General features: G+C 40.8%; 1 protein-coding gene across 1 annotated transcript in view; it reads left to right on the top strand.

Annotated features, from left to right (window-relative positions):
* The first annotated feature begins 3,876 nt into the window (after window positions 1–3,876).
* Window positions 3,877–14,609, top strand: part of GRID1 (glutamate ionotropic receptor delta type subunit 1) — a 315,745-nt gene continuing 305,012 nt past the window's right edge. Inside the window, exon 1 of the mRNA XM_009637022.1 lies at window positions 3,877–4,153. Coding sequence (XP_009635317.1) covers window positions 3,880–4,153 — 274 coding nt within the window. The 5' untranslated portion in view covers window positions 3,877–3,879. The remainder of the gene's footprint in view (window positions 4,154–14,609) is intronic.

The following is a 14,609-nucleotide window of genomic DNA, read 5'->3' as shown; positions in this document are numbered from 1 at the left end:
CTCAAGGTGTTTTGATTCCCCTTTCCCTTATGTTAGTAGATTGACACAAACCGAGGCACTTCAAATCTCTGTATTTCGGCTTTAAGGAAATCGAGATTGGGATTTTGAAATCCATGTGCAAAATTGCAGGTTCTTTTGAGTGCTTATGAAGCTGCAACCGCCATACAGAATTAGTGATTTACTCAATCATGTAGTCAGGGATGCTTGATTGTTGCTGAAAATCCATAGCTAGTGTGAAGTAAAACAGAAAATTGCACGTTTCCTCATGTCAAAATTTTGTATGCAAGAAAGTAGAGGTATGTGGGGGGAAATCCTAAAAAAATTGTCACCAGACTTCTCTTCTGGGTTTGTATAATCCTCGAAGATTCTCTTGCTAAGGAATTTCGAGATGCCTTAAGAGTTAATGAGTTTTTTAATCAATTGGAGTCTGCTATATAGTTGTTCCCCATTGTGTTACTCATGTAGAAAGTAATACTTTTCTTCTTTATGTGCTAAAGGCTTATTCTCACCCTTCAGTGTAATAAGTGTGGAGAGGTTGAACTTCTTGGAATCCATTGTATTTTTAGATAATGAAAGCCTTCTATTAGAAATATGACACGTTCTGTTTCACATTCTGTAATTTGACTAAAGAAAGCAATTCAGAAAATACGAAACCTTTTTTCCTTAGTCATTCTAGCTTTTTATTGCCTGCTATACTGTCTCAAAACAGAGAGGCAAGAGAAGATAACGCTTCCTGCGTAGCATATGCTTTCAGGCAGAACATAATCAATTGACAAAATATCAGAATGTAAAAGCCTATTGACTAATTCTTCATTTTAACCCATTGACACAAACTACAAAACACTGGGAAAATGCCTCAGCCAAAGCAGTCTTTGCTGAGATATTTCAGCTGTCTGGTGGGCTGTGCTGGGAGATAAGGGGGCCATTTGCTGTGGTCTGCTGTAGCTCTGGACTTTCTGCTGCTAATAAGTGAGCTGCTTTTGATTAGTGTCAACCGCTGAATGAAGTTATCTCTCGTTATACAACTGGTGATCAGCTCTACATTCCACAAATCAGTGACTGTCTGAATGCAGCATCCCATCAGAAAAAAGGGCTTTGTGTTTTCTCTCCTTCTGTCTGCTTTGCAAGTAAATTGTTCCTTCTAGAGACCCGCGTTCCTTGCCTCCCTCGCCCTCCGTGACAGCAAAGCTCGCTGGCTGGTGATCTCGGCAGGGGTTTACAGCTCAGCTCTGCTGTTCTCTCCCTCTGTTCCCTCCCCTACTGTGACTAAATAAATTACCTGTATGACATGTTCAGTTTTCTCTGGCAAGAAGCCTGGGAAATCAAATCTGTTCCCAAACCTGGGTCTCCCATTTGGCAAATGTAATGCCTCCCTGCTGTTAAATCAGGTCAGCTCACAGGAAAAACAAAGAACAATTTCATATAACTATAATCAACACAGAGTAAATTTAGATAATGTAGCTGACATATGTTTATTGTAAAGACCATCAAGGAAATAATTTTAAAAGCACTTCATCTTTCTCTGTTGCACAAGGATACATGTTGAATGTTCTGTGCATAGAGAAAATCAAACATTTTCTTTCTGTTATCCCATATCAAAGTGAAATGCATTTATTTTCTGGCTGGTCTAAGAAGATATTTGGTGAAATGGTTCATTGGTTGCATTAGAAACAGTTTTATGTATTTAATTACTGTGGGTTTGTGTAATTAATATTAATTGATAATTAACTGTTAATTGCTATTAATTATTCATAACCTGTCCAGTCCCTTTGACTTTTTGGCTTCTGAAAGTGGAGATAAAAGTGTTTAGAGGAGGAAAAATAAATCCCTTCATGACATTGTGCTCATTTTTGGACCTTTCCGCTCATCCCGTTTCCACCGGAGAGGCGAGGCAGCGGGTCGCCAACAGGGTGGCAGCGTCTCCCCTGCCTTACCAGGCCCGGCTCATGCCCCGGCAGCCCCCCAGCGGGTGCCGTGCGTGGGCAGCCAGCGCTCTCGTGTGTCCAGGCAGTCACCTTGTCTGGGGGGAGGCACCGGCCGGCAGCCTCCCCTCTCCAGCTGGGAGCTGAGTTTCCTGCTCAGCTGCTCTGCTTGTCCCGGAGGAGCTCTGAGTTACAACGGAGAGGCTCTTTCCCCTATCTGCTGTTAGCAAGCTCTCATAGACTGCAGCAGGACAGTGGAGCATCTGCAGTTGCCTCCTGCCTGGCATAATCATGGCAGATCTCTGTCCCAGGGAAGCAGAGCAGCTGTGGTTTCCTTTGGGCAGGCTGTGCTTGGGCAGGTGGTTGCTCGGGGGCTGAAACAGCTACTGAAACCCTGTGCTTGCCCAAAGGCGGAGAGGAGCGGGACGGGGATCCTCAGGGTTGGGGCAGTGCTAACTTGTTGTTGTGGTTTAACCCCAGCCAGCAACTCAGCACCACGCAATCGCTTGCTCACTCCCCCCACGGTGGGATGGGGGAGAGAATCAAAAGAAAAAGTACAACCCATGAGTTGAGATAAAGATAGTTTAATAAAAGAAAAGAATAACAATGATAGTGGTACTAGAATATACAGAATATACAAAACAAGTGATGCACAATGCAGTTGCTCACCACCTGTTGACTGATGCCCAGCCCGTTCCGAGCAGTGATCGCTCTTGTCCCAACTAACTCCCTCCGAGCACGATGTCCTGTGGTCTGGAGTAGCCCTTGGGCCAGTTGGGGTCAGCTGTCCTGGCTGTGCCCCCTCCCAGCTCCTTGTGCCCCTGGCAGAGCAGGGGAAGCTGAAAAGCCCTTGCCTGGTGTAAGCCCTGCTCAGCAACAACTAAACCATTGGTGTGTGATCCACATTCTTCTCACCCTAAATCCAAAACACAGCGCTATGCCAGCTACTAGGAAGAAAATTAACTCTATCCCAGCTGAAACCAGGACACCTGTGAGTGCTTGCTGTGCTGAGCTCCCAGGGGCCAGCTTTGCTGCCGCTTATTCAAGAGGGTTGGTAAAAATGGGAGTGAACAGCTGCCCTGTAGTCTTACACAATCTTGGCACCACCACTGGCTAAATAGCTGCTGCGTTATAGCTGGGGTCCTTGGCTGGAAACATGTTCCAACCCCAGCTGAATATCAGGTTGTCTTGCCTGGAGGCGTCCTGGGAAGAGCGAGCCGTGTGAGAGGCTGCTGGAGGGATGTCCTGGGCTGCAGAGCGAGGCTGCCCAGGGCTCTGCCCAACCTGCGCAGCCTGTGTTTCAAACTCACCTAATGCTTCATTCTCAAAGTAGATGGGCTCCAAAGTGTATGCTGTGTTTTTCAATGGTACGTGCTTTTCCAGCTCTTTTAAAGACAGCTACAGTGTTATTAATAATAGTTCAGTCATTCATTAGTTGCCTTTGGTCTAACGAGTGCCTTTGTTTCTTTGTTGCTCTGAGACACAGAGTGAATGTTTTTTCATCAATTTAAAAATCCTTCAAAACTCTTCTGTAAGACAAATCCTTGAAACCGAAATTGCTCTTTATTGTCTGAAGTCGTCATCCAGTGTGCACAACAAAGATTAAGACATGAAAAGTGGGTTTTAAAAGATGGGAGTTCAGTTCCTGCTTCCACCAGGAATGACCTGAAGCAAGGGCCATAATCTCCATCTGCATCGGTTCCTGTCTGAAGAAATGACAGTAGTAATGTTATCTGTCCTCAACTTTGTCTTATCAGTACAGATCGCAGATACTGTCTCCTACTGTAAAGGTACAGGACCTAACTCTGAAAGGCTGTAATATAAATCGTTTCATCTCTGTGTTAATGGCAAGGGTAGAGCCTATTCTGTTCCCTTCTTAGCATCTGGGTTGGTCAAAGGAGTTGTTGACCTTGTTCTAACCCTGCTTTATTTGTTGCCTTCTCTAGCCTGTGACCTGATGACCCTGGGGATCTTAGCCTTAGTGACCTCCACTGGTTGTGCCTCGGCCAACGCCCTGCAGTCCCTGACGGATGCCATGCACATCCCACACCTTTTTGTACAGCGCAGCACGGGAGGCTCCCCACGCACAGCCTGCCACCTGAACCCCAGCCTGGAGGAGGAGGAGTACACGCTGGCTGCCCGACCACCCGTCCGCCTCAATGATGTCATGCTGAAACTGGTCACTGAGCTGCGGTGGCAGAAGTTCATAGTATTTTATGACAGTGATTATGGTAAGTAAAGTGGAGAATTTCAGACACAATTAAATTGATTTCTTTTTAACTGGGAGCTGGAGAGGGAAACTAAAAAGGGAGGGGTAGAATATAACTTGCTGGGTTCTTCATTGACAAAGGGGAAAGTGTTTCAAGTGGACGCAGGTCTTTGAAGGAAAGGTTGCTGTGAAAACTAGTTCTCAGACAAGCAGCAAAGTTGCTTAGCAACACCTACCAAGACAGCTGAAGTTTGATTCGTGTCACACTTTTTCAGTAAAATATTAATAAAGTGTTGACATTGATTGGCAGGGGTCACATAGCTGTGCAAGGAAGTTCAACATGGCCTCTACCCATTCCCAGAAAACACTTTCTATTAAAGCTGAGTACTGTTCTCTCAAAATTAATTTTCACAATAACTATTACCATTTCTTTTTTCACATGCTTCCTCACACTATTCTCCATTTGGACTAAATTTCACAGTGATATGCTTCCTGGCATTAACCCAAAAGGTAGAGTTAGCATTTTCACTATGTTTGATGCATTTCCTTCAGCAAAATTTTTACTTTGGGCTGAAACTTGAGGAAAAGGAGTCTCCACCCAAGCAAATTTAGTACCTTATGATGGGTGTAAAGAATCAATGAAAAAATAAATCTCTCACTGTGCCAAGCTCTGAGAGTGAAAGGGAACCGTGTGCATATTTTTTTTTATTTCTCCCCCCCTCCCCCCAGCTGATGTGAACACTGTGAACACATATGTTTAACTAGCAGTATTTTCAGCACTCTCATCTTGGGATATAGGATCTGTAATGGATATAGGGTCTGTAATGGGGAAAATATATTTTCTATGGTACATTTTAAACCCCTGCAAACGCTTTTGGTTTAAAATGTGATGCATAAACTCTTGGTATGGTGACTTATTTTGAACAGAATATAAAGAAAGGAAATTAAGATTAAATTGCAGTTGGAAAAATAATCTTATGTGTACCTGTGCATATAGTTTAGATTTTATACATAGTCTTCCAAAACTGCAAAATAGATCTTTATCTGCATTCTCCCTATATAATGACAGATTTTCAGTGGTGAATCAGAGAGAAACAATATCTTTGGTTTTGCAGTTGGGCTACTCCAGGTTTAAAAAAACAAACCAAAAAGGCTATGCAAAAGGGTCCTGAGCTCAAATGAGTTCTAAAAGTCTCGGGTGCAGTTTTCTGTTCTCAGTTGTCACTTGCTGTTTCTTCAACAGGCAGGTTGAAGATGATGAAACTGATTTGATGTGGGAAATCAACTAAGGCTGTAACATTCTTTTAATTATATAGAATTATTTTAAGCATGAGAAGGTTGCCATGATACTTGTAGCTTTAATCTGTAGACTCAAAAATCTAGCAACCCAGCAAATAAACTGCCATGTAATTACTGTAACGCTTGAGCAGTGAATGCTTTGAAAGCAAAAACCACAAGGTATGTGGTAGGTGTTATTTTGGTGGCCTTCTGGTAGTGATGAGAAAGTTGCTATGTAGCAGAGGATTGGGCTTAAAAAGTTAAAATTATTCTAACAGTTATTTCCAAGAACGAAAAATAAGATTCTTAAAAGGATGTCTTATAAACATCCTATTATGGTTACTGCTGTTTCTCTGCTGCTGATTTGTAGCTTTAACCTTCCAAAACTACTTGAATTGGGGATCTTTCAGCCCCTGGGAATCCTGGCCCTAGTAACAGCCCAGATGCTCTGTGTACAAACTGCTATCGCCATTGTCCCTGGTAGAAAACCTGGTTACTGAACTATGGTATCACTTATTCCAGTAGAGCATCTGTCTGTCTTTGCCTTTTTCTGCAAAAGGTTAACAACCCTGTACCAAATCCTGAAACCCATAATTTGCATACTCTGTAAATTCAGTTATGATCAAATTTATCTTTTCCCTTTAGCATAGGCAGACCTTCAGTCTGTCCCAATAAGACAGACGCTAAAAGGCAATGGAAAATGCCCATAGGTATTTTGCTTCTTCCAGTGGAGAGCATGTTGCGTGGTGCAGCTACCCATGTGCTGTTCCTGCTCTTCCTCTCCTGTGTGACAACCACCTTATACTAATTCCATTAGAAGGACTTTTTTCAGAAGAATTTGGTGGGAGGAGTTTCTGTAAAGAAGCCAGCTGAACCTTGCCAGCTCTGGGCAGGCATGGGTGAGCAGGGGATAAATAACCTGCTTCCCAGGGTATCGCACGCTGAGCTGAAGAGCAGCAGCCTGGCTCCCCGGGCATGCCCATTGCCCTTGTTAGTTGGCTTTGGCAGAGCCATGCTCATGCATCTCCAGCACCACTTCCCTGCTCAATGTGCAGGACTTGACTGCTGGCCATGAGGAGGCAGGTCACCTGAACAACACGTTTGTGATTACAGAGTTTTCAACACTGGGCTTTTGTGGTTTGCTGTAATAAATGGTCCTTCTCTACCTGCTCTCTGGAAGCTATACTATTCCCTTGAGTAATGTTTTAATTTGTCCATCTGCTGATCTCTAAAAACCAGCCGATCCCTTGGTGTCCTCCTTGTGGAAACTGTCAGGTTTTCTAAAGACAAAATAACAGCACGGTTTAAAGACGACCCATGTTTATAGTAATGCTGTGTTATACTGGAGCTGAAAATTATTTACTTCACGAATTACTTGCCCCTTCTCAGACATAGGTTTTGGACTATAATTTCTGCACTGGCTAAATTAAGGAAAAGTGACAGACTTGGCAATTGGAAATACAGAGTAGTCACTGAACAGCTTAACAAGCCCCTTAATATTGTTGATCTTACAATAAAATATGCCTTGTTTTACACTGAAGCTACAGATAGAAATCTGTATGCACAACTTCAGTGAAAGAATATGGTCCTTTCCAGTAAAAAGCCTTTTGTTCTGTAACAAGAAATAGAGAGATTTCACAGGAAAGATATGGAAGCTTTAAAGAAAAAGAATATGGAGTGGAAATGGTGGAAGCAGAGTATAAACTGTGGCAGTCCACCTAACGTGAAACCAGCTTTTTGATTTTGTCACTTGTGGCAAAGAAATGAATAATAGCAAGAAATGGGTAATAGCTGGGTTCTGGAGAAGTGACCTTTCAAAGACCTCAGGCGTGATAGATAGTTGCAGCATTCAAACTCTCCTGTTCTCTTACTGAGCCGTACCAATGGGGGAAAGCTCAGCCGGTACATATCCATGCAGTTCTCCTGTATTTGTGTAAGAAAAGATAAGGTTCCATATAGATACTTCATGACTCAGGCCTTGTTTTTCCATTTCTCTCATTTATGGTGTGTGCATAACTTCAGAAGATTCATGGAAATCTGCTCCCCATTGATCTCAGTGGGAGCTTTCTGCTGGTGAGGCTGCTGCCTGGTATGAAAATGATGGCTAGGCACTATAGCAATCCAAGTCAGTCAGAGCTAAGATAAGACAAGCCTCCTCTCTTGCTGATGTGTTGTAGAGCCTTTGGAACCCTGGGCCAGAATGAGACAGCCTGAGCCCTCTCTCTGTCCCTGCTTTTCTTTGCCATGTCATCTTGAGAAGGCTTTCTAGCCCCTGTATGCTTCCCTTTCCCATCTGTGAAATGGAAAGAAACCCCTTCCTTCCAGTGTGGCTGAACTGGTTTTTGAAATTTCTTTAGAAATTCTTCAGGCAACAGAATTAAGTGGCAAATTCAGGGATAAGGCTATTCCAGTAAGAGCTCAAAGGAGCAGGGTCACGTTAAATGCATTATTTTACTTTAAATGCCTTTATGAAAATCCCATGCTAAATCATGATATTTTACATTAATTTTCTGGTGAAAAAAATGAATTGACCCTAAGTTTGTCAAAGGTTGTCAGATGGTGCTCTGTCGAACTAGGTCTACCCACCTGTTAAAGAACCTGCAACAGAAATCACATTTGTTGTGTCATCCTAAAAAGTTTCAGCTGTGCTGATGTGTTTCAAATTGCTTTTTCCTCTACAGGAGCATCTTTTGTGCCTCTACATACATCGCATCTGTATGTAAAGGCCTGCTGGGAAGTTTAATGCTTTATTTTGCTGACCTCCTGGATGTAGAAGCATCAGTAATCAAATTTTCTGACACAAAAATTGGTAGCATGGCAAGTTTCATAAAGAATCTTACCAAGTTCTAAAGGCACTATAGGTTAAAAGCAGTGGGTGCTGCCCACGGTAAGATGGGGTTGGGTAATAAACAGTCGAAGGTGTGCTTCTGGGGTGAACAAATAAACAGATGTACGGTTAGAGGAAGGATTTGAGAAGGATTTTGGAAGCTGAATGAGAAAATGAAAACAGTGAGGAATACCAAGTCATATTTCTGAAGACAAATGTGAGTAATAGCTGTTTTCACTAGGTTAATCTTGCTGTTGAAAAACACTTTGTAGTTACATCAAGTCTCTCTGCTTTCCTACATACATGTGCATATACACATATTATAAAATGTGAGACAAAATAGGGGTTTTTATGACTCCATTTCGTCGATGAAAACGGTATTAGACCTGTGAAAGGGAGCTGTAATATCTTATTCTTAATATTCAGTGTCAATAAGTGACTGTTATCTGATTAAGAAAAGTGGCATACAAAAGTTTTTACAGAAGAAACTTCTGAAGAATTTTGCACCTTTCAAATCTATCTATGGAGTTTTGTTCCTACAGGGGGAAAAAACCAAACTCACAATTTACTCATTTATGAGTTATTTTCAATTTTTTTTTTTAAGATTAAAGATTTTTTTTCATGATTATCATTGATGCTACATTAATTTTTAATGTTTCCTGATGAATCTTGCTATGTGGAAAGAACTTGGTTTTCATTGTGACCAATTTTGTGAGAAGTTTTGTTTCCTACAGCAATTACGTGGCAGTTTTCTTTGAGTCCTACCTGTCAAAGGCTGCACCCTTGATGGGAAGTTACAGGAATTATGCTATCAACAGCTTTACAGCTAGCTGTTGATCCTGGAATGGGGTCTCCTTTGTAAAGGTCCCTTTGTGCAGGCCATTACTCTTGCAATTATTTAATTCACAAAAGAATATAGTAATGAAAATTGAGAAATGCATGCTTTTACACAATCCATGTGTAACACTGCAAATCAGTTGTGATGCGAAGTATTGGCTGTCACAACAAAAGCAAAGTAGGACGTTTGCACATAAACTCCTTTCATCTTACCTGCTGTACTTTGTCTTTAAGATTTCTTTTATTCTTATCAGTATAACCTTATCTTCTGCCTTCTGCATTATTTCAGCTGTCTGACAACCACTTCTGCATCACTAGGGCTGCCATATTTCTCTACAGCCTTTTCCAGTCAGCGTGTGGTGTTTAATGCAAATACAGGGAATCTGGTGCTTGAGAAGTGTTGAACCAACGGCACACGTGGTGGTATGTGCCTGTTCAGCAAATCTGACGCTACCAGAAAGCATGTGCTGTATTGCTGAGTTTGCATGAGTTTTCAATTGGTTGGAGCATCCCAACTAGAACTGTTGCAGGGAGGCTTCAATTGGGATTTGCTGTGTTTGAATAGTAAAATGTATAGAATTTAAGCAGCCAGCCACAGAGAAACACGAGTTTGTTATGATGATCAATCTGCAACATCAGTGACTTAGGGAGAGAATCCTTGGACATCTCTGTCATTGGTGCTGTAGTATAAGATGAGATGGGAGGAATAGACTGGGCCTAAGCACCTTTTCATCCAAAAAGGAACAGAATTCTTTCAGCATTTATTATACACAAATTCTGCACCATCTAATTATTCATGCATAACTAGGGATGCTGGATGTCTAGACTCTAGACAAATAATGAAATCTTCAGTTTCTGCCTAGAAAAAAAAGAAGACTTCCCTGTGTGAAAAAGAGTGTGCCTCATAACATAATGTATCAGCATCATTGCCGCTGCAGAGAATGCCAGGAAAGAAAGAATTCGACCAAGTTCTCCAAGTCCCACGGAGAGTTTGTGATGCCATGGGGTAGAGGGGAAAAAAAATTGACCTTTTGACTTTTACACTGAGTTTGATCGGGAAGCTATTGAAGAAATGGCACTTTGTGTTCCCATATTTATCCTTGAATCACTTTTCTGACTGTAGCAGCACTTAAAGTAATTGGCCTACTTAAATTAAGCATGGATTTTTGTCATTTTTGATAGTATTTTTTTATTTAGTAATGCATCGCAGTATATAACACTAAACGTAATTAAAGAAAGTCAATTGCACTTGAAATTATTACTTATAAATTAATTTTAGTACTTTGATTTTTAAGGTACATGAGTAAGCGTGCTAATAGCAGACGACTTCCCACTCTCTAACCCCTGCATAATTCCTAGCAGGGTACGGGAGCAGTGGACAGAGGTTGCTTCCCATAAAAGCTATTTACTGAATACTTCCAGGGCAGTGCCTGATATGATATACAAATGATCTTAAAGTTATGGTAAAGCCTTTTGTCTGAATGAGTGCTCTCATAGCCTACCTGGAAGGTCAATGGTAGTAGAAGCCAGTCAGAGTTCTTTGGGCAAACAGTTTGGGCAGTTTCAGACAATTTGTCTTGCTCATAAATGCAAGGCAAGGAAATAATTTTGATCTTTCAGATGGTTTGAAAAGCCTTTTGCAAAAAAAGGATGCAAGTTCTTTGAAAAAATTCAAAATGCAGTGGAGTGACACTTTCAAAACAGAAGGCTTGTGCTCTTTATACAAAATAGTTATTTTTAAAATCAGCTTGTATTTTAAAAGACTTCAGAAGTGTCTATCTGGGGGGATGCTCATGAAAAAAATAAATGAAAGGCTTTATTAGAAGCAGTTTTCCACCAGTTTTTCAGCTCAGTCATCTGGTCAAAAGTGATTATTAATCTCATCCTGAAAGCACTCATTGTGCATTCTTTACTGTCTCTTTTCCAAGTCATTCTAACATTTTAGTGAACGGTCTCCAGGCTCAACTTTGCAGAAACTAGTGGCTGTTGGCGACTGTTTTTTCCGCTTTATATTCTGAAACAGAGAAATGTTTCATAAAACAGCACAGACTGTCTAAAGAAAGTGCAAAGTTCAGCAGCCTGGAACCAGAGGGTGCAAATTAATTCATTTTGAACAGAGAAGTCTTTGAAAATTGTAGATGATGTGTGCAGAAGGCCCTAAGTTCTTGGACTTTCCTTTGAATCTCTTGACTTTTCAAGCCATGGCATAAGGCTAAACTATTTGTCTGGGCATGTGGAAATGACAAGGAGAAATGTAAGGATGATTTGGTGTACTTGAGCGGGGAATCTGCTCCAGAAAGGAGTCTCTTTAGTTCACATTTGTTAGAGAGTGAATGTTTATACACCCATTTAGAAATTGTTTGATATATGCATAGTTGGAAATTGAAGAGCAGAAGGATAGAAGTCTGTTCTGGAGGATGTATGTAGGGCTTCAGGTAGTAACACCATCATTCTGAGAAAATGTATTCAGATATCTCAATACGCAATGAACTTTGGTAAATAAATTCCCAATCTCTATTGTCTTTCCTGAAAAGCAATGGTTTTTACACACACATATATATATGTATGCATATGTGTATATGCACACTCATATGTATGGATTTCAAGGAAAGTGATAAAGGAGCATGTGTATGTTTACATTCACATGTGTGTAGATGCTTGTGTGTAAATGTATACATGAGTTCATACATGGAATCAAGGGAACACGTTTCGTCTGCTCCCTTCCTGCCTTTGCCCAGTCCCTCCTAGTAATCTTGCTGATGCTACTCTGGGCAGGACCTTCTTTGCCTTCCTTCCTGCATGGAAATGGTTTCTTTTTTGTTTAAGAGGTGTCGTGGCTTCCCATCACTGCTTTCTATCTTCCTTATTGAGAAATCCCATTCCTTCTCCTTCTTACACTTCTTGTATTTAGATGTTGTGTTTTATTTCTTTATCTTTCATATTGCTGGCTTTCTTCAGCACCCTTTCCATAGGCTGGGGCTAGCGCTTTGGCCAGGACTATTCCTTTTCTCTGCAGATCGATGATAAACAGGGAATGAATGTACTCTGAAGGATTCTTTTTGTTTCTCCTTTGCTTGTAAAGCATGGTGACTGAGTACATTAGAGAAGAGATAACGTTATTCGTCATTGTCTTCATAGAAGGGATTAATCTTGAGGACCACAATGAATGTAAAACTCCGGAAATCTTTTTAGAGGAAAAGTATGGCAGGGAATGTAGTTTTGTAGAGCCCCGAGGGTCAGAATGGTTTTCTACATATTGCGTGGCTATCAAGAAATACGTGCTATTACCACTCCTGAACGGTATTCATATGCTTGTAATATTATTTGTATGTTTGTAAAGTGATAGACTACTGCATTTGTACATATATAAAGCAGAAAAATTATTAGACAGAAACAGTCTTTTGTTCAACACCCAGGAGCAGGAAAGCTCTGATCCATGCAATCCAAGATTGCATTTAAATGTTAAGCCACAATTTCCCCCCCACACCTTTTTTTTTTCTGAAAAGACAAGTTAAGATTGTAAATATTCTGTACTGCAGTGATCTTTGTGGAATGTGAAATTAGTATCATTCATACTGTGAGTTAAAATAAACACAAGGGCCATTCTCTGAGCACTCATGGAAATGCAAGATAATCTTTTATTTTGTAACAGCAATCAGGAAAGAAAGATACTTTTTCTTAGCTGGAAAAAAAAAAAGGGGCAATGATCAAGAAGTGTAAGAAAATCTTGACTGATGTTCAGGTGGAGGTGAATGCAAACAAAGGTAAGTTATGTGGTCTGCCTAGGAGGTTATTGAATCAGGAAATGGTAGAAAATAAAGAAATGTGAATTCTTGTCAGTGAAACACTCTTGGGATTCGTATTGTACGAGTTTCCATCTCTGCTCCCTCTCTTCAAGAAGTAGTCGATGTGAAACTACCAAGAGTCCCTCAGCCACGCAGATCTCAAAGCACTTGGGGTTGTCTGGGCTCAGAGCAGAACCCCAAGTTGTACATTTAGTCAGTACTGGGGTCATCTGTGTTGTACACTACCTTTATGACTTTACATTAAACTATCCATTTAGTGAGGTTCTTTTATCATAGCATCTGAGCAATTTACAAGTTAATGCATCATCCTGCAAGATAAGGTAGCAGTTCTGGTTCCATTGTATAAAAATTGCAGAGACGTGGGGAGTGTCGGACTGCTCAGATATTTGTGTGACTCTAAACTAGGCATCTTTGATTTCAGTAAGATTCTGAAACTTGTTTTTAATGTCTAGCTCGCTGTCTACAGCTACTTAAGGTTCTCTTCCTGGCCAGAGGCGTGCAAAGGTGGCAGTTTTGCTCTTTCTTGAATTGTCCTGTGCAGGTCTTTTGTGCCTTCTGCATTTACGTTCTGGTGTATTTAATGTTTAGATCTGTTGCACTGGGAGTTATTTTAAGAGTTATTTCAATCATTTTAGAAGCAAATGCATCATTAGACTATAAAGAATTAAATAAAAAGCAGAGGAAAAAAGGCTTCGCAGTTTGGATTATTCAGAGTCAGAGCCCATTAGGAATGTAATCTGGATGTCTGAGTTCCATTGGAGAGTGATTTAATATTCATCACGTTATTGTATCATTTGTTTAAATGGAAATAATGCATTATTTTTTTGTGTACAAATTGAGTAAATAGGATTAGTGTCATTACTGGGGAACATTGAGTCCTGTGGAGATCCTTTTTAATACTGGATATTTTGTTTTCATATCTCTCGCTTTAGTAATCAAGACCCAAATAGGCTGCTTCTAAGAAAAACATATGGGACAATTGTGGAGGGCTTCAAGAAAGAGATGAAAATTGAGTGGGTCCATCCCTCGCAATAATTTCATTTATGATTCCTTGCGATGGGAGAGCTCTGAATGGAAGCATAGCTACGGTAGCACTGTTTGGAGGCAGTAGTTCAGTTCATCAGTTCGGAAGGCCTATGGGGTCAGGAACTATTGATGGTCCCCATTTCCCAGCAGCCTATCTCATCTGTCTGTAAGAATTGAACCTTTGGCTGGATAAATCTTTAGCTATCGCGTAGCACGCATGGAAGGGAACTCAGGATAGTAATTCAGCTCTGGTATATACCATGGCTGGCTTGGATTTCATTTCCAATGTGATCGTGATTTCCTCTCGTCTGCTTCTGGCCACCATTTGCTTATATCATCAGCAAAATATCTTCCTGGCAAAGCACCCATGTGGAGCAAGGAAAATTGAGAAACTGTGCCATGGAAGAATGGTGGTTATGTTTGTACCAAAAGACCGGGAAATATTTGGTCCCTGAAATACAAAATACCTTCCTTGCAAAACCAAGAGATCTCATTTGTCCTAATGCAACTCCTCAGTGATTTTGGAAGTAATTTTGCTTTGGCCCACTGATATTAATATTTGATGCCGCCATTAACAGGAATTAAGATATATCTTGTACAAAAGTCATATTATAACATCAAGGGAACTTTGTTAAGAAAGGAATAACCCATTAACTAGAATCAACGCTTCTCTGTAATCACCTTTATCTTTCAAATGACAGAAT

This window comes from Egretta garzetta, unplaced genomic scaffold, assembly GCF_000687185.1.
Source record: "Egretta garzetta isolate BGI_Z169 unplaced genomic scaffold, ASM68718v1 scaffold204, whole genome shotgun sequence".
Taxonomy (NCBI): domain Eukaryota; kingdom Metazoa; phylum Chordata; class Aves; order Pelecaniformes; family Ardeidae; genus Egretta; species Egretta garzetta.
The sequence above is the reverse complement of the archived record's forward strand: the minus strand, read 5'-3'. Positions and strand labels throughout refer to the sequence as shown.